This window comes from Thamnophis elegans, chromosome 17, assembly GCF_009769535.1.
Source record: "Thamnophis elegans isolate rThaEle1 chromosome 17, rThaEle1.pri, whole genome shotgun sequence".
Lineage (NCBI taxonomy): Eukaryota > Metazoa > Chordata > Lepidosauria > Squamata > Colubridae > Thamnophis > Thamnophis elegans.
Window position 1 is genome coordinate 7,205,295 of NC_045557.1, and position 19,226 is coordinate 7,224,520.

The window sequence follows — 19,226 nt, forward strand, 5'->3', positions numbered from 1 at the left end:
GAAGGGGTGATTGGAACGCAGAACTCAAAACGTAGATAGATAGGAGGCCGCTGGTAGAACATAAAATATAACTTTACTGCTCCCTGTGGTTCAATGAATCTGTTTTTAAAGGCCCAAGTTGATATATTGTAAATCCCCCGGTTAAATCAGGACACCCAAAAACACAGGGGCGTGGGGGTGTCCCTTGAATTGCAGAGACACAGCGCTCGGCAATGAACATGACCTCCTGTGGCTGCAAAAGGCAGTCTCAGCCATGAGGAGATGTCTTACTTACTTTCTTCCTGCAGTTTTTTTTAACGTAAAAAAAATAAAATAAAATGACAAAAAAAAATATGAAAAAAAGGCAAAGGATCAGACTGCAACTGAAAAAAAAAAAGATTTTCCCCCTGAGTTCCCTTTACTTTTATCTTTTCTTTTTCAATAAACAGACCCTGTAATAAGGGGAAGGCAGTGGCAACAATCTCCCCTCTCCACTCGCTGACTTAGCGTTGACTCCGTTCTCCGTGGCGGTGTGAAAAAATAAAAATAAGGCTGCGGCCTGAAAGAGAAATCAGAGCTGCTTCTGCTTAGGACGGGAAAACAAAGTTGAAAACAGAAACAAATAATATATATATATATATATATATGTGTGTGTGTTTGTGTGCGTATAAAAAAAAAAAGCAGAATTAAGAGTTGAAAAATGGCGGCAGAGTTAGAATCTGTTCAGTTCTCCAGCGAGGGAGAGGGGAGTGATAGCGTTGGGGGCGGGGCTTCCGAGGAGGGGTGGAGCCTCCTTCCCTCAAGCTCCGCCCCATGGCGCCTGCCTGGTCCAACAGAATTTGGTCTCTTTTTAACCCTTTCTCTTGTGGCTTCCCGAGAAAGTCAAGTGGGATGGAGGAGCCCGTCACTTCCTCGGGGCCTGGGCGGAGGGCTGGCACCGGTTCTCCCAGACTTCGCGGATGGTACGCCGCACTTCGCGGGGCATCTGCAGCGTCTCAGCGTGGCACTGGAGGATGTGTTGCTTGACGGTGGCCAGGCAGACGCGCCGCAACGGGTACTCGCAAACCATGCACACCAGGTGGCCGGTGGCGTCGTCGAAGTCCACCAGGAACCGAGCGCGCCACGAGGGGTTGAAGCCTTTCCCGAGGGCAGTGGACGCCTCCTTGCCAGCAGGGGCTCCCCGTTTGGCCGCTCCCCGAACTGCCCCACAGTCTTTGGGGCGGCTGTCGGCGGAGCTGCCCAGCGGGCAACGGGGAGAGAGGGTGTCCTGGCTTGGGTGGAGGTGACCGCCAGTGTCCCTGGAGTGGAGCCGCAGCAGGGAGACGGAGCAGTCGCGATCTGGGGAAGAGAGGCAAGGGCGCGCATCATTGGTCAGGTAGTCCTCAACTTACAACCGTCCATTTAGTGACTGTTCGAGGTTACAACAGCACTGGAAAAAGGGACTCACAACCATTTTTTGCACTTATGACCACTGCAGCCTCCCCGTGGTCATATGATCAAAATTCGGATGCTTGACAACTGATTCATACTTACGGCGGTTGCGGTGTCCCGGAGTCATGCAATCCCCCTTTCTATGACCTTCCGATGAGCAAAGTCAATGGGGATTCGCTTAACAACCGGGTTACTAACTCATCCACGGCAGTGATTTGCTTAACAACTGTGGCAAGAAAGGTCGTAAAATGGGGGCAGAACTCACTTTGCAAATGTCTCATCCCACAAGGCCCACAAACAACTGAGCCTGTTTGTCTTGAGCAGGGGGGGTTGGACTAGAAGACCTCCAAGGTCCCTTCCAACTCTGTTAATTCTGTCTTTGCCCATCTAACCGGTCAAGCCACGTCATAACCAAGTGAAGCATCTTCTGAACACGACTTAAAACTGAATTAAAGTACTTCATATGCACACACACAGATTTTAAACTGAATTAAAGTACCTGATATGCACACACACAAACTTAAAACTGAATTAAAATACCTGATATACACAAACACACACTTAAAACTGATTTAAAATATCTGATATACACGCACACACACTTAAAAGTGAATTAAAATACCTGATGTACACGCACAAAGACATACAACTGAATTAACGTATTTGATACACACACCCGCAGAATGACTTGCCAATCGGAAATATCCCTTGCAAACCGCGTGCGAACGGTATGGGGCTCGAACCGCACACATTTTTTTTGTTTTATCACCGTTTTAACCTGGCATCATTTACACGAATAATTTCCCCTTTTCTAGTTCCTGCATTGCTGACACGAGGCGAGCTTAAAAAAAGGAAGGGCCTGCAATTTGTGAGCTTCCCAGAACTTCACTGCTGATTAATGTACAGACGTGGTAGGATAACCACGTTGCTTCTTAAAGGATCCCAAGACAAACCAGAAAAACAAGGGGGGAAGCAAGACAGCCTCCTGTATTAAGGCGGGGGGGGGAGAGAAAAAGGAAGAACTCCCAACTTGTTAATTGGTTTCAGGGCTAACACATTGATGGATGGACAACAGAAGGGTTTTCTCTCCTTGGAACCAAGAGGAATCTTCTTACTGGACAATATTAGTGACCTCTGGCGGAGAGAATCCGCCGCTGACCCCTTCCCCACCCAATGAAGCGCAGCCTGATGTAAAACGAAGACCAGCTATTTCAAGGAAACAGAAACATCATGCTTACCCACTGTTTTTTTCCTTGTGTTTGCCTTAGCTCCCGTGCCTGGCGATGGTTCTGCAATTGAAACACATCACAGTTGTCATTGTAGGATACGCACAACAATCCAAATACTCAGCTTCCTGTCCTCCCGCCCTCCTCTTCTCCTGGCAAGGAGTTTTTCTGCAGTTTTGGGGAACCAAATATCAAGCCAAACACCCAAAAGAAGGCAGCCACTTAACAAGGTCGTAAAATGGGCCAAAACTCACTTAACAAGTGTCTTGCTTAGCGACATACATTTCGGGCTCAGTTGTGTTCATAAGCCGAGGACTATCTATTTTATTTGGCCAAGTATGATTAAACACACAAGGAATTTGTGTCTGGCTCAGAAGCAAAGCAACATAATTCCAATACTAATACTAATAAATAATAATAATAATAATTATCGTTGTATATTTTAAGAAGGGACTTGATTGATACCTAGGATGCTGGCAGCAACCCGTATCAACCATCAGCACCAGTCAATGGTATTTGTGATGCGTTTTTGAATGTTCAGTTGACTTGAGTTGCATGTTTAATGAAGAAAGTATATAATAATAATAATAATATCATCTCAAAATATCGCAACCTGGCCATCGAAACTACCCATTGTCATCGGGGTGCTTGACACCATGTCCAAGAATTTTGCAAAACACATCAAGAAATTGCAGGTTTCTGCAATAACACCAGCGGGACGGCAAAAAACTGTGCTACTTGGCACATCGTACATCTTAAGAAGGTCCTTGGTTGATACCTAGGATCCTGGCAGCAACCTATATCAGCCATCAGCACCAGTCAATGGTATTTGTGATGCATTTTTGAATGTTCAGTTAACTGAGTTGCATGTTTAATGAATAAAAGAAATAATAATAATAATAACAACAACCGCACAAATGCCATTATAAGGCCAAAATCGAAAAATCCTCTGATGATGCCAAATGCAGACTTTGCAAAGAAACTAATGAAACTGTTGATCACCTACTCAGCTGCTGTAAAAAAATCGCGCAGACTGATTATAGATTGCGGCACAATTCAGTAGCACAAATGATCCATTGGAATTTGCGCAAAAATTATAATATTAAAACAGCAACAAACTGGTGGGAACATATGCCTGAAAAAGTCACTGAAAATCAGATGGTCAAGATCTTGTGGGATTTTCGCATACAAACAGACAAAATACTGGCGCATAATACACCAGACATCACACTGGTTGAGAAAAATAAGGTCACAATCATAGACATCGCAATACCAGGTGATAGCAGATTCCCTGAGAAGGAACATGAAAAAATCGCAAAATACCAGGACTTAAAAATCGAAATTCAACGACTATGGCACAAACCAGCAGTGATAATTCCAGTGGTAATTGGCACACTGGGTGCTATTCCGAAAGCACTGGAATTACATTTAAAACAGTTAAAAATTGACAAAATCACCATCAGTCAAATGCAAAAAGCCGCACTGCTTGGATCTGCACGGATATTATGAAAATACATTATGACGTCCTAGGCCCCTGGGTGGGGCCCGACTAGTAACCGATGCCAAATCCGGCGAAACAACTGGCCACTGTGATACAATTGTATAATAATAATAATAATAATAATAATCTTAAGAAGGTACTTGGTTGATACCTAGGATGCTGGCCGCAACCCATATCAGCACCAGTTAATAATATTTGTGATACATTTTTAAATGTTCAGCTGACCGAGTTTCATGTTTAATGAATCAAGTAAATAATAATAATACCACCAATAAAAGGGAGAATGAAGAAGATAATAAGAAGGATAAATAATAATGTTACAGCCACACCACATGGATTAAAGCGACGTTAGGCAGAGAAGTAGAGGTTCGGCAGAGAAATGGCAGGAAGGGGGGAAAAAAGGGAAAAAACATCCCAGGAACAGCCGACTAAACAATCTCTTTTTAACGTAACAACACCCCCACCTCCGAAAACAAAACAGAAGAGGATTTCCATGTCTGGACTGCCGAGATACCGGATATTGTTGTGTGTGACCTTGGTCTGGTGCAACAGTTGTAGATAAAAACTTTTTGTGATCTTGTGCCAAGGCTGGAGTGGCGCCAATATTTCCAGCGTCTTCAAAAACAAGGTTTGCACCGATTGCTTTCGAGTTTCCACCTACCTGGCTGAGAACGGCAGTACAGCTTTAGGGTGAATCCAGCTGGGAAAGAGCCGTCGGTGAAAATGCGGATTTCAGCCGGAGCCGAACTGGGAAGTCCGCATTCTGACAGCCACTCCTTTCCTAGAGAGCAAAAACCAGTGTGAAAAATGACACCATGCTTATTCCGATACTCGCACATCTAAAGCCGACGGAGTCCTAAGAGTGGAAGGTGAGACTTACGACGGTTCGTTTAGAGACTGTTAGAAGTTACGACGCTGGAAAAAAATGACTTACGACCATTTTTCGCACTTATGAAAGTTTCTCGCACTTACGGCCACTGCAGCATCCCCCCAATTCAGAGGCTCGGCAACTGACTCATATTTACGTCCTGGGGTCCAGGGGTCATGTGATCCCCTTTTGCGACCTTCTCACAAGTCAAGGGGGAAGCCAGATTCACTTAACGACTCTGCTACTAATTTCACAGCTGCTGTGATTGGTTTAACAACGGTGGCAAGAAAGGTCGTAAAATGGGGAAAAACTTAATGAATGTTTCATTTAGCAAATGGAAATTTTGGCCTCAATTGTAGTTGTAGGTCAAGGATTACCTGCATTTAATCTGAAAATAGCAGGATGTAAATCTAATCGGCAGAGATTTTATTTGTTAGTTATTTAATTCTAGAACTTTTAACTAGATACTCTTTGTGTATTTCTCATTGTACTGGTCTTTGAATTAAGTATGGTCTCCTGCTTGGGTGGGAAGGGGTTGAACTAGATGACCTCCAAGGTCCCTTCCAACTCTGTTAATCTGTTATCTGTTAAAATAATAAGTCTGATGTCCTCTCCCGCTGCTCTAATCCAATTTTATTCAAGCCCTGATTAACCGCATAAAAATCAGCAAAGGACGTTTTCATGGCTTCCTCCAGAATCTTGAGGACTAGAAACACCCACAGACCGGGAATCTCAAAGGTGCTTTTTCAGGAGGCAACTGGACTTTTTTGATCAAGTCCAAAATCGCCATCTCTATGGAATCAAAACCCCCCAAAACTTTTGCCAGCTTTCAAGCTTCTCCTTTCCTTTTCATAAGGGCTAGAAACTTGAGTTTTGACATCCTGAATTCCCGCCCCCCCCCCCCCCAAGTCTTTGATTTTTTACAAATATATCAAATCAACGCGTGAACGTCGTGGCACCTTGGTGTCATACATTTGAATGCAAATAAAACTAATAAAAGTTAATCATAATTATTACATTCAAATCAACTTACGTATTTCTAATAATGATACATATTTATATTAGGTTGCGATCTGTCATTGTTCAATTATTCCACGTTTTCTCTTATTACTTTTATTTCATTATATAAAAAATGCATACACTAAGATTCCCCTTTCTCTCATTTCTATCCCTCATTTCTAGCTTTAATCATGTCACCCTTTATTAAAAGACTTTTCCTTTCTATCCTAGCTAACTTCTAATCATGTCACCTACTTAAAAGAAAAGAGAAAGTGAAAGAGAAAGGGAAAAGCAAATCAGAACAACAACAAAAAGAGAAATCATCTATCTGTCTCTTGCCTGCTTCAATACTTTAATTGCTATGTTTTAAAAGAAAGCGAAAGCAAAACAGACCAACCAAAATGGGAAATCATCTATCCATCGTCTCTTGCCCGCTTCAATACTTACAAAGAGAAATCATCTATCCATTGTTTCTTGCCCGCTTTAATATTTTAATTGCTATGCTTTTTTTTTTTTACTTTTTTTGACCAGATTCCTATCTTGAATCTTTATCCGTTTCTCCTTCTTGGCTGTTCAATCTAAGTGTTTCTCCCCAACTCTACTCTCTTCCACTGCCTGGTTTCCAAGATTTCTGCTCAGGCATCCTGAATTCATTGAACAAATTCTTTGTTTTGGCATGAAAACAGAGTCTCAGCACACAAAAGGAGAGGGACAGAGAGGAAAGGAGAATCAGAAAGCTACACTCAACAAGTGGTTCCGAGCCAACCCCGTGTTACCTGTAGCCTTCATGGGCTCCTGGCCCCTCGGATCCTTGGCGGGCGGCCTCTGTCGAACCGAAAGTCGCCGCTCAGCTTCCAAGTTCAAGCCCTCTGCTGCGAAGGGAGAAAAGACGAGAAAAGCACAATTCATGTTCAATTGCGGGGTCTTGAATGGTGTTGTGTAGCTTTGTGAGGATAGAACCTGTTGTTTTTTCACGACAAAACGAAAACGAGAGACTCAAGAGACACGGTTAGGAAGCAGCTGCATTAGCACGGACACAAAATACACTTCAAATCAAGGCGTTTCAGAGTTTTCCGTGACTTGTTCGGTGCCGCTTTGTTAACTTGGGTAAATATGACAGCAGGCAGCCCTCGACTTACAATGGTTCATTTAGCGACCGTTTGAAGTTACGACGCCACTGGCAAAAGCGATTTGTGACCATTTCACCACACTTACGACCGTTGGGGCATCCCCGCAGTCCCGCGATCAAAATTCAGATGCTTGGCAATGGACTCGTATTTGTGACAGTTCCTGGGGGGGGGGGGGGGGTCCCGTGATCCTCTTTTGCAACCTTCTGACAGGCGAAGTCAATGGGGAAGCTGGATTCACTTAAACAACGATGGCAAGAAAGTTCTTGTAACGGGGCAAAGTTCAACTTAACAACTGTCTCGCTGAGCAACAGAAACTTTGGGCTCAACTGTGGTCGTAAGTCAAGGACTACGTGTAAGTTGCCAAAAGGAAGCAGGATAAAAGGGGAAAAGGGCAGGATTTGCCTTTGGGGAAAAGGGCAGGATTTGCCTTGTAGGTTGGGGGCTTCGTTTATACATCTTCTACTAACTGTGTTACTAACTTAGCGGCGATTCACTTAACAACTGTGCTGAGAAAGGTTGTAAACATGGGGAGAAACTCTCCTAATCATTGTCTTGCTTAGCAAAAGGGCTCAACTGTGGGTTGTAAGTAGAGGATTATCTGCATTTAGCCGGGGCTGATGTCCTGCAGCAACCCGCCTAGAGAAGAATGGGGAGGCGATGGAAGAGGGTTGGCAGTTTTAAATTTCTGGGCAATTATATCTCGGAGGACCCTCTTATGGAACATGAATGATAACATGCTTGTGAAGAAGGCACCGAAGAGGCTGCACTTCCTGAGAATGTGAAGGAAGATAAATCTATCTCAGCTTCTGCTTCTGTCCTACAATCGCAGCATTATTGAGAGGGTCCTGACATATGGCATTCTTGCATGGTACGGGAGCAACTCTGCAGCGGACGAGAAAGCTCTCCGGAGAATCATTAAAACTGCCCAGAATATCACCGGGCTCCAGCTATCAGCCCTGGATGACGGTTCACCGACAAATGCGCACACGTCAAAAGCGCACCGACAAAACCGCGGCAAGAAAACAGCGAGGTCGAAATCGCGCACACAGAAGCACGCCGATAAATGCGCGCCGACAAAAGCGCGCCATCAACAAACAACGCGAAAACAAGGTAATAACCCTAACCCTTACCTTAACCCTAATCGCGCTTTTGTGGGAGCGATTTTGTCGGCGCTCTTTCGTGGGAGCGCTTTCGACCTCACTGTTTTCTCGCCGCAGTTTGGTCGGCGCGCTTTTGACGTTGCACGCATTTAACGGGTCACGCTGGATGACATCTTCACATCTCGCTCTTTGAGGAAGTTGCATAATGTTCTCAGAGACTCTTCCCATCCTGCTTACAATCATCTTAAGACTGTTGTCTTCTGGCAGGACAATTAAAACTAGGACCACGTGTCTTCCGAATAGCTTTTATCCCAGAGCTGTCATTGCACTCAACGATGAACGAAAGGGCCACCATCGGTGAGCTATCGGACAGCACTACTTGATCTGTTGTGTTTTTTGGGTATGTGTGTGTGTGTGTGTGTGTGTGTGTGTGTTAGGGGATTGTTATGGGTGTTGGGCCTGGTCTCTGGGTGTTATGCGAATTCCATTGTACGTGTAAACTGTGTACGTACAATGACAATAAAGTAAAGAAAAACAGGGGGGGGGACTTGGGTTTTTCCAGCGGGTAAACTACAGTTCCCAGAAGCTCTCGGGGTGGGGGGTCCCCCCCGAACGTAGCCTGCAGCAAAGGATGCTGGGATATATCTCCGAGGAGCCTTAGGCAGGTCTTTGACAGACTCGGAAAGAGGGATACCTTATCTGCCTTTTGAGATCAGCGAGGAATTTTGACTGCCTAATGTCTCTCACACGCACAATCATCACACATTCCCGGCACAGCGTGATTGCTCATGACAAGACTGGGTGCAGCTGCTTTGAGAACACTCACTTCCAAGGTGGCAGACTTGGGAGACGGGACCCAAGAACTCCGGCAGTCCTGGACTTATGACCACTCGTTGGAAGATACAATGGCGTTGGGAAAAAAAAGGGAACTCACACTCCCACAACCCTCCCGGCATCAAGGGCTTGCCGATGGCTACCTCCCCAGCCAGCTTTCGACCAGCAAATTCGATGGGAGACGGACGGACTAGATTCGCTTAATGACTGCATTAACGAATGCAGTGATTTTGCTTAATGACTCCGGCCAAAAACAACAACAACTGGGCACGACTTCCGTTTGCCCGACTAAAGAACTCCCGTTGTTTAAGCAGCGGAAATCTTACTCCCAACTGTGGTCGTAAGTCAAGGACTACTGGGGTCCAGCGAGGCCCGGGGGTCTGAAAAGGATGCGCTAGGCCAAGGGTGTCAAACTCAAGGCCCGGGGGGGCGGATCTGGCCGCCCTGGAAGCAGCGAACGACCGGTGTGCGGTGCTTCCGGCAGCGGAAACGGAGCTCTGTTTTCGTTGGCAGAGGAATGCAGGAGGTCGCCGTGGCTGAAAACAGGGCTCGGAGGTGCGGGGGAATGCGTGGCTCACCCGAGCTCCATTTTCGCCAGCAGGCCACCACAGGCGCCCTTGAGACGTCAAGCTGGCCACGTCCCCCCCACCCCACCCCGAGGCCAAGGACGACCCTGATGCAGCCCTCCATGAGATCGAGTTTGACACCCATGCTCTAGGCACGTCCGTGACCTAGCACTCACCGCGGCGTGCTTGGGCGGGCCCGCGCTTCCGGCTCACGGGCTGCTCCTCCGTATCAAGGAGGACTTCGATCTCGGCAGGCTGCTTGTTCTCGCCGGGACCGCCTGGGGTGGGAAGGGCCAGAAAGGGAATCAGAAGCTGCGGGACGCAGCGCCAGGCGCCTGGTTTGGCCATTCTAATCCGCGAGGGTCGCGCAACGACAACAAAAAGAGAGCAGGGAGATGTTTTACCTGCCGGTGGCGAATCGACGGCGGGCAGCACGCCTCCTTCGCTCCAGCCCTCCAGGATGTTGCGTTTCTCCTCCAGGGTGAAGTCCAGCGAGTGGGCGTGCTGCTGCAGGATGTGCTGACGGGCCGCCGCGGGGCCGGAGGTGGCCAAGATGCCCCCGCATACCATGCACACCAGCCGGCCATCGTCCGGGTTCTCGGCTACCAGGTATTCTTGCTTCCAGGAGATCCCGAGCTCATCCTGGCCAGCAGATTCTGAAAATGGGTATTGTCCTGCAGGGGGGGAAAAACGGGGCTTTCATTGAAAAGGAACCGCAAAATTCACACCAAGGGAAAGTTCTAGAACTCAAGATTGTTTCTCTTAAGCATGAGAAGATGCTCTGATGTTTTCGGAATGCCCCAGCCAGCATGAAAGTGAGGAAAAAGGCCTGGTCTATGATGAAAACCTGTGGACAATGAGTTCTTTAGCCATGAAAGCCGGCTGGATGACTTTGGGCCAATCCCCAGGAGACTGGGAGTTCTAGTTCCACCTTAGCCATAAAAGTTGGCTAGGTGACTTTGGGCCAGTCCCTCTTTCAGTTGTCGTTTGCCTACAACAACCCACTTCACAGGATAGTAGTGGGCGAAAGAGGGGGGAAGACAAGGAGGAAGGAGTATCATGTATGTTTGCCACATTGAATTAATTACATACTTTAGTTGAGTAATAAAGGTGTAACATAAATAAGCCAAAACAGCAGGGTTACCAAGAACCTTTGATCCAACCCCTGTAATGTTCCCTCTTGCTAAAGAGTTATGACACACGCCCACGAGTTTGCCCTAATCCTACACTTGTCTCTCACTTTGGATTAGACAACTCGCTTCCCTTAAAATTTTCGGTGCCTCTGAAACTGTCGTCCGATACCTTGGTTGTGGCCCGCCAGCAGCCAGCAGAGCTGGCAGCCGATTCAGACAGTGAGGAGGGTTGGGGAGGAACCTTGGCCAGTCCTGGAGTCTGGGGAGGGCTCTGAGGAGGGCTCTGTGTCGGAGGCAGAGAGGGGGCCAGGGCCATCTGACAGTTATCAGCTGCCTTCAGAATCAGACATCAGTGAGGCAGAAGAACAGCTGGAGCCTGTTCCCAGTGTGCGCATGCGCAGAGCTGCCAGACGAAGGGAACAGTTAAAGAACAGGGGTTGACTTGGGAGGAAGGCCACAGGTGGACGGTGAATGGAAATAAAAGAGGAGTGAAAGGGGAGTGGGGTTTGCAGGAGGCAATTAGTTTGCTTCATTGGTTCGTGACTCTCCCAAGACTTCTTGTCAAGTTTTGCAGAGATCGGCCTGGCAGCTCTCCAAGCCAGATAAGGTCTGTGACTGTAAATCCTCCTTTGAAAGACTTTGCTAGATGTGAAGGAGGAGAATTCACAGGAAATGAATAAAAAGGTTTTTTTTTGTCAAGACCAGGAGTTGGCTTCATGCTCTCGGGAAGCCTCGGTCAGAACAGGTTTGCTGCAAACGGTGCTTCTAGCACTGATGATGATACCTAGTTGGGTCATGAAACGCCTGCAAGAAAACACCTAAGCTCAGTGAACACCACCTCATTTTAACCCTGAGTCTTGTCTCTGCCCGGGACTCCGGACGCCCCTGCTGAGTTGAGTTCCCACTGTTTGCCCAGTGCCGCCCACGCACCCTGCTTGTGAGGAAAATCCCCCACCTTTGTCCATGGGGTTTACAAGGGCTGCCTCCTGCCTCCCTGAGGGGCGGCGCAGGAGTCGATAATCAGCAGCCATCTTCTCCTTCTCCCTGAAGCGGGAGACCTCAGCGTAGTCCGTCAAGGGAGCCTCTGCCTTCAGCGCCATGGGAGATCGGGAGGCGGCAGAATTGGCACCCCAAATCCCAACTGTGGAAGAGACAGAAATAACATCCCTCGTCAAGAGAAAGGAAGCACAGGTAGTGGACTCACAACAATTTGTTTACGATAGCACTGGTAAAAGGGACTTACGACCATTTTGCACACTTATGACTGCCCGATCAAAATGCAGAGGCTTGGCAACTGGCTCATATTTACGACGCGATCCCCTTTTGCGACCTTCTGACCAGCAACGTCAATGGGGAAGCCCGATTCCCTTAACATCCGTGGGACTCGCCCAACAACGGCAGCAATTCGCTTAACGACCGTGGCAAGGAAGGCCGTAAAGGGCTGCGAAACTCACTCAACTGCCCTGCTTAGGATCGAGGCACCTTTGTACAGGCAGCCCTCGACTTGCAACTGTCGGCTGGTGTTGCCATGGGCCTGAAAAAAAGTGACTTTTTCAAACTTATATCTGTTGCAGCACCGTCGTAGACACGAATTGGTTGCCTAGTGTCCAGATTTTGATCACGGGGCCGGGGGAAAGCTGCAATGGTTGTATAAGCCTGATAAAGGGAGTCGCAAGTCACTTTTTTCAGTGCTGTTGTAACTAAACAAGGACCACCTGCATAGAGGGGAGGCTTAGGCAGAGAAACAGATCTGATTCCCCTCGCAGGTTTTACTGCAAACAAACCAGCTGCTTAATTATAAAAGAGAAGCAGCTGGCTCATCCTTTTCAACCTGATCCAGGCTGTTCTTAAACTTAAGCGTCCGATTAACAAACCACAATCAAGCATTAGCAAACAGCCGATACTCTTCTCAATGAACTTTCAGAGGTTTAACGCACTCATATATCCCGACTTGTTGCCAAGGTCCCAAGATTTGGGGCATTTTAACACACACACACACGCACGAGAAGGGACTTTCACAATAGACAAAGCAGATTTCGGGCTGAATCAAAGGTTTTTTTTGATAGTGGCCTGCGGAGTCTCTCGGGATAACATCTGTGCATTTAGTTTTTAGATAACAGCGTCTGTCTTACCCACACTGACCACGCAAGAAGCCGGACCAAATCATCCAATTCCAGTTTGCTGTAAAATCTACATTAGCAAGACTTTGAGAATTTAGGGATGGGGGTGTGTGTGTCACTCTTGAGCTTCTTGCTCTTCCCATTATCCGGCTGAGGCCTCTTATCTGAGCAGCATCCTTTTTTAATCCAATTCCTGCAGATCATTCCCCCAAACCATAACATATTGGTATCGATTAGCATGTATTCAAGAAAGCTTCCAGGCGTTAAATACCTTTGCTTTTTCCCATCTAGGGGTTTGTCTTAATGTTGGGCTTTTGCAACCATAACTGCTATTTAGAATAGAATAGAAGAAGAGAGTTGGAAGGGATCTTGGAGGTCTTCTAGTCCAACCCCCTGCTCAGGCAGGAAACCTGACACTACTTCAGACAAATGTCCAGCATCTTCTTTAAAACTTCCAATGTTGGAGCATTCGCAACTTCTGGAGGCAAGTTGTTCCATTGATTAATTGTTCTCACTGTCAGGAAGTTTCTCCTTAGTTCTAAGGTTGCTTCTCTCCTTGATTAGTTTCCACCCATTGCTTCTCGTTTTACCCTCAGGTGCTTTGGAGAATAGCTTGACTCCTTCTTCTTTAGGGCAACCCTTGAGATATTGGAACACTGCTATCATGTTTCACACGATCTCGGGATACCACAACTGTCATAACGACATGCCAGTTGCCACGCCTCTGATTTTTGATCATGTGGCTTTGGGGATGCTGCGACAGTCGTAAGTGTGGAAAAGGGTCGTCGTAAGTTGCTTTTTTTCAGTGCGGCTGCAACTTTGGTCCTTAAATGAATGGTTGCAAATCGAGGACTATCGGTATCTAAATGTAGAAACTAAGAGGGGAAGGATCAAGGAGATAACCAGGGCCTACAGAAAACCAACAACCTTGCAATATGTTTTTGAAAGAAGCTACCGGTTCCTGCTCCCTCCCAGCCACACTTTTGCATTCCTCATCTTCAAAGGTTGGTGTTTCACTTTGAAGAGACAAAGGCGGCTTTGTGTTTTGATCATGGAAACGAAAATGGACAAAAACCCTAGGAGCAAATCGAGGGAAACGGAAGGGAGGCGGCGAGGGAGAAATCCCCAGTGTGTATTTATGTAGTTATTAGAATAGAATAAAAAGAGTTGGAAGGGACCTTGGAGGTCTTCTAGTCCAACCCTCTGCTTAGGTAGGAAACCTTACACCGCTTCAGACAAATGGATATCCAACATCTTCTTTAAAACTTCCAACATTGGAGCATTCACAACTTCTGGAGGCAACTTCTGTTCCACTGATTAATTGTTCTCACTGTCAGGAAATTTCTCCTTAGTTCTAAGTTGCTTCTCTCCTTGGTTAGTTTCCACCCATTGCTTCTTGTTCTACCCTCAGGTGCTTTGGAGAATAGCTTGACTCCCTCTTCTTTATGGTAGCCCCTGAGATATTGGAAGACTGCTATCATGTCTCCCCTAGTCCTTCTTTTCATTAAACTAGACCTACCCAGTTCCTGCAACTGTTCTTCATATGTTTTAGCCACCAGTCCCCTAATCCTCTTTGTTGCTCTTGTCTGCACTCTTTCTAGAGTCTCCACATCTTTTCTACATCGTGGCGACCAAAACTGGATGCCGTATTCCAAGTGTGCCCTTACCAAGGCCTTATAAATTGGCATTAACACTTCACGGGATCTTGATTCTATCCCTCTGTTTGTGTAGCCTAGAACTGTGTTGGCTTTTTTGGAGCTGCTGCACACGGCTGGCTTGTGAGTTCAATCCTAGGTAGAGCCCATGTTTCTCTTTCTGGGCACAATGAGAATATTATCTGCTGACTAAAACTCCGCGCTTGCGACACGAAGGGCAGCCAGCCAGTAAACACACTTCTAGCTCCATTCAGTTGCCCAGACTCCACCGCGCCAGGGATTATGGGGTGGTTAAGAGAAAGATGATGATCTGAAAGTAGGACCTATCATCTACCCCAGTGTTTCTCAACCTTGGCGACTTTAAGTCCACAGGACTTAAAGTCGCCAAGGTTGAGAAACACTGATCTACCCAACCCGAGAAATCCCTAACTAGCTTAACACAACTCATAAACCATCCACAGCTCTCCTTTTAGCTTCCTTTAAGGTATTCCTAATCTGCTTTTTAAGGTGCTGTTTTCGAGAGGTTGCATTTTTTCCCCCTTCTGTGTAAAGATGAATGGGAGAAAAAAAAGAATTATGCAATTCTGCTTTCTCAAGGTTGCTTGTCTCCTCCGTGCCCCTTTCTCTCAGTCTATCGTTTCCTTGACTTTTTTTTTGTTTTTTACATGTTGAAATAAGCTTTTTCGTTGTCGTTATTTCAGACTTTCCGTCTCAATGCCTAGTTCATTTTCAGCCTTAGCTTTCCTCCCTTCATCTTTGCAGATTCCGTCTCTTTGCTGATATTCTGTCTAAAAGCCGATTATATCCCTGTTCTTCTTGTTGGGGGGAATCCAACAATCCATTTTTTTAAAAAAGTAAAATAATAATAATAATTAAAGAGCTCCATTTTTAATCATTCTTTTTTTTTCGCCTGCAGGTTTTTTTTTTAGCATAAATAAAAGCAGCGTATCTTCCCTTCAAAGGCTAACCACGCAAGGTTAAAAATAATAGAATGCAAACGTATTGTGTCTCTTGTATGGATCCCAGTTAGTTGGCTTAAGTTAAAAGTCTTTAAGTTGGAACAATATGTAATAAAAGGAAATCTTATGGAATTTGGAAATAGCCCACCCTGGTTTTCTTACAAGGAGCATTAAGTCCAACCAACAATCTTTGGACTTCTAACCAAGCGCTAGCTAACTTGACTAAATAAGCTAGCATATTTTTCAGACTATTAAGAAACACTTTTTTGTCTCCCAAAAGCGGATGAAAATGTCTGTGCATCTTATAGACTAAATATTGCAGAAACCCTGGCCACCCGCAGGCCATTTTTTGGCCTCCGCACACACCATTTTCAGCCCTTTTTTTCAGTCCATTTTTGAGGCTTTTTCGGCTCGTTTTTGAAGCTTTTTTCGGCCCATTTTTTTGAAAAATCGGGCTGAAAAAAGCCTTGAAAATGGGTCAGAAAAAGCCGAAAAAACAGGCCGAACAAATGGGCAAAAAAAGGGCTCAAAACCGGGCTGAAAAAGCTTTGAAAATGTGTAGAAAAAAGGCTGGAAAAGGGTAGAAATAAGGTCCCAAAAAGGGCCAAAAGTGGGGCGTGTGAAGACCAAAAACCTTTTTTGTTGTTGTTTTCCTCTTCTAAATGTAGGTGCGTCTTATAGTCGGGTGCGTCTCATAATCCGAAAAACACACGGTAGTTACTAGTTAGCTTCTGAACTGAGACCTGGTCAGCCAGGTGCCACCGCTTTCCTAGACTTTAGCAAAAACAGGAGAATTTCAGATTTTCTTACCTACGAGACAGGCTTCCCTGGACTGAGTGATGAGAAAGACTCTGCTCCAGAAACCACTCAGCACAGACTAAAAGAAAGGACATTTAAGCAAAATCAGAGAGGGGGAAGGGGGGGGAAGATAATTTAATCAGTTGCCCACCCCTTGAAGACAAACATTTCTAAAGGGATGTTTATTTTGTCAATAAAGACAGAAGGATTTCACTTTCTGTATCCAAAGCTCTTTGCTCCAAATACAGCCTCATCTCCCACGCTGTTTAAATTCATTTTTTCCCTCCCAATCTCAGTAGACAAAACCTGTTTACACACAGAGAGCCCTCTTTCGGCTCCCGTTTTCTATTTTCCCTTGCATTTCAAATGAGTGAATCACTAAATTCACTGCCTGCCCCCCACCCACAAAAAAACACCCACCCACTCACCACCAGATAGTGTTTTATTATTATTATTATTTACATCAATTCTCTTTTTATTTTTCCATTCAGATTCCATTCTGAGGCTTTTAAGCAGCCAGGCCAAGGACTTAAGATTCTTAGCAGGGATTCTCACTCAAGACTCCTAAACACCCCCTCCCCTCTTTGACCCCCCCTCCCACAAATACTCTTCAGGTTTTTTCCCATTTACCCCCCAAAACCATCTTCCCCTCCATCTTTTCAAAGTCCTTCTCCTGCATCTCCCCTTGCCTGCCTCTTCCAGACCCACCTGAGAAGGCTGTCTCATACATCCCTCCTCTTCCCCATGTGGGAATGAGCAGCCCCCACCCACCCAAAATCCCCTCCCCCAGTTTTCCTCCCTGGTTGCATTTGAATGGGGGAGGGGGAGACCACCTCTTGAAGGAACCTGGGAGATGCCCCACCTGCCACTCTCATCTCCCCCCCCCAAAAAACCAGGTGATTTGGCACCTGTGTGAGATTGCCCCCTCCCCTTCTTTCTTTCCACCAAAGAAGTAAATTGGGGAAAGGAGTTTGAAGGCGGAGGAGGGGGATGTAACAGGTCAGCATTTGGGGGTGGGGTGGGAGATGTAGAAGGATGCAGTTTTTAGCTGGCCACCTGTAAATGGGGTGGGGGGGGGAAGAAGAGACCCCCCACTCCTTCCTGATATCTTGTGTGTGGGGGGGTTGCTATTAAGATGGGGAAGGGGATAAAAAGCCCCCACTCTTTCCCATGTTTTGGGGTGGGGGAGGCTACTTCACTTGCTCCCTGTCTCAGGTGAGTCAATACCACCCCCAGGGGGAGAATAGCAGGCCCTGCCCCACAGAGAGGGGATACCCAGGCTTTCCCTCCCCCCCCCTTTCCTCCCTGGTTGCATTTGAATGGGGGAACCTGGGAGAGAGACAAGACCCCTCCCCAAGCCAGGTGATATGGCCCCTGCATGGGATTGCCCCCTCCCCTTCTTTCTTTCAGGCAAAGAAGCAAATTGGGAAGGGGGGGAGGTTTTGGAGGAGGGGAAGAGGGGTGTAACAGGTCAGCATTTGGAAGTTGGGGAGGGGGGTGTTTTTAGCCCTCCCCAACTGTAAATGGGGAGGGGGAGAAGAGACCCCCGCCCCTTCCTCATATCTTGGGGGGGTTGCTTTAAAGGGGGGAAGGGATAAAAAGGCCCCCTCTTCCCCAAAGGCCTTTTCTTTTTGAACCCACTCATGTTTTTGGGTTGGGGGGGCTACTTCAGTCCCCCCCCCTGCGAGTCATGGGAGGGGTTAATACCACCCTCCACCCCCCAGGGGGAGAATAGCAGCCCCTCCCCCACAGAGGGGCTTCTCAGGTTTCCCCCTGCCCCCCCAGGCATTAAGGGGGGGCAGAGGGGGGCTGGAGACCCCCACCCCCCCACCCCGAGAGCTCCCACCTGGCCGCGCAGCTGCTGGGCCTCCTCGGTGCTTCTGCGGCTGCGGCCCCCGCCGCGCATCATAGAGCATGGCGGCTCCCAGCCCCATAGAGCGGCCCCCCTTCGGCCGGACCACTCCCGCTCCCTGGCTGCTCTATGGTCCCATTGTCCGAAGGGCCTTTTCCCCCTCCCCGGAGAGGTAGCCGGAATTTCCGGAGAGAGCGGGCCCGTCTAGCCCTCCCGCGCCTCTATGATTACGCGGCGCCGGAGTGGGAGAGAGAGAGAGAGAGAGAGAGAGAGAGAGAGAGAGAGAGAGGGAGGCCATTTCTGAATGACGTCACGGGAGTTAAGGGGGCGGCGGCTCTATTTTTGCTCTTGGCTCCAATGTTTGGTGCCTGGTGCCGTCCAGCCAATCGCGGCTTCTTTCTCCGCCCCTTTTCCTGGAGGAAGGCCAATCGGAGACAAGGGACCGGGTGGTGGGGGGTGTCGATGAGAGAGGCTGGAGAAGCAGGGACGGCTGCCACCTGTCGGGATAGCGGCGGAACTTCAGGGAAACGGCAAAAAAGAAACCAAGATGAATTTGGGGTGTGTGTGGGGGGGGAGGTGTTATTTATTTATTTATTTTGCATTTGAGAAGACCCTCAAAAAAACCAATTTAGTGATGTATAGAAAGCAAAATCCTGTTTCTACCTGCTTCCTAGTTGCAGGTAGACTGCTTCTGAACAGGGAGGTTCTGCCTCGACTGTGCATTTGATTTAAATGCATTTTGTTTTATTTTATTGATTTATTTAAATGCATTTGATTTAAATTCTGCATTTGATTTAAATGCACGATCAGCCTTGGCCGCCGAAACCCCCCACCCTCCCAGAAGCCAGCTCCCCACCACCACCCCAGCTGTTTCAACTGGGCCAAAGTTAATTCTGGAAAATGGGGCGTGGGCTAAAAGGGGTCGCCGGTGCCTCTTTTTCCCAACCTGGGCTCCTCTGCTTTTTGGACAGCTGCAAAGCGGGTGTTTTTCTCCAGCACTTCATGGGTGGAACTTCGGCGCCTTAACAGAATATCAGAATTGGGAGGGACCTTGGAGGTCTTCTAGTCCACCCCC

At 47.2% G+C, this 19,226-nt stretch overlaps 1 protein-coding gene across 2 annotated transcripts; it reads right to left on the reverse strand.

Annotated features, from left to right (window-relative positions):
* Window positions 1–345: 345 nt before the first annotated feature.
* Window positions 346–18,303, reverse strand: SPINDOC (spindlin interactor and repressor of chromatin binding). Of its 2 annotated transcripts, XM_032234456.1 has the most exons (9): window positions 18,146–18,303; window positions 16,312–16,378; window positions 11,723–11,908; window positions 10,039–10,308; window positions 9,811–9,912; window positions 6,781–6,876; window positions 4,799–4,918; window positions 2,649–2,699; window positions 346–1,317 (listed from the first exon to the last, which is right to left on the reverse strand). In XM_032234456.1, exons 1-9 carry the CDS (start codon window positions 18,206–18,208, stop codon window positions 884–886), a joined length of 1,389 nt encoding a protein of 462 aa, XP_032090347.1. In that variant the 5' UTR covers window positions 18,209–18,303; the 3' UTR covers window positions 346–883. The 2 variants fall into 2 exon arrangements, with proteins under 2 accessions (XP_032090347.1, XP_032090348.1); XM_032234457.1 differs by lacking the exon at window positions 9,811–9,912 and having other exon boundaries at window positions 18,146–18,301.
* Between the last annotated feature and the right edge of the window lie 923 nt (window positions 18,304–19,226).

Bases quoted from the DNA above. Each gene is read 5' to 3' on its own strand.
- SPINDOC (XM_032234456.1), bottom strand. From the start codon at position 18,208: ATGATGCGCGGCGGGGGCCGCAGCCGCAGAAGCACCGAGGAGGCCCAG. The intron at 10,309-11,722 runs GTGGGGGATTTT...CCCCCCCTGCAG, and splicing joins TGTAAACCCCATGGACAAAG to GACAATACCCATTTTCAGAA. The intron at 2,700-4,798 runs GTAGGTGGAAAC...TTTCAATTGCAG, and splicing joins GTACTGCCGTTCTCAGCCAG to AACCATCGCCAGGCACGGGA.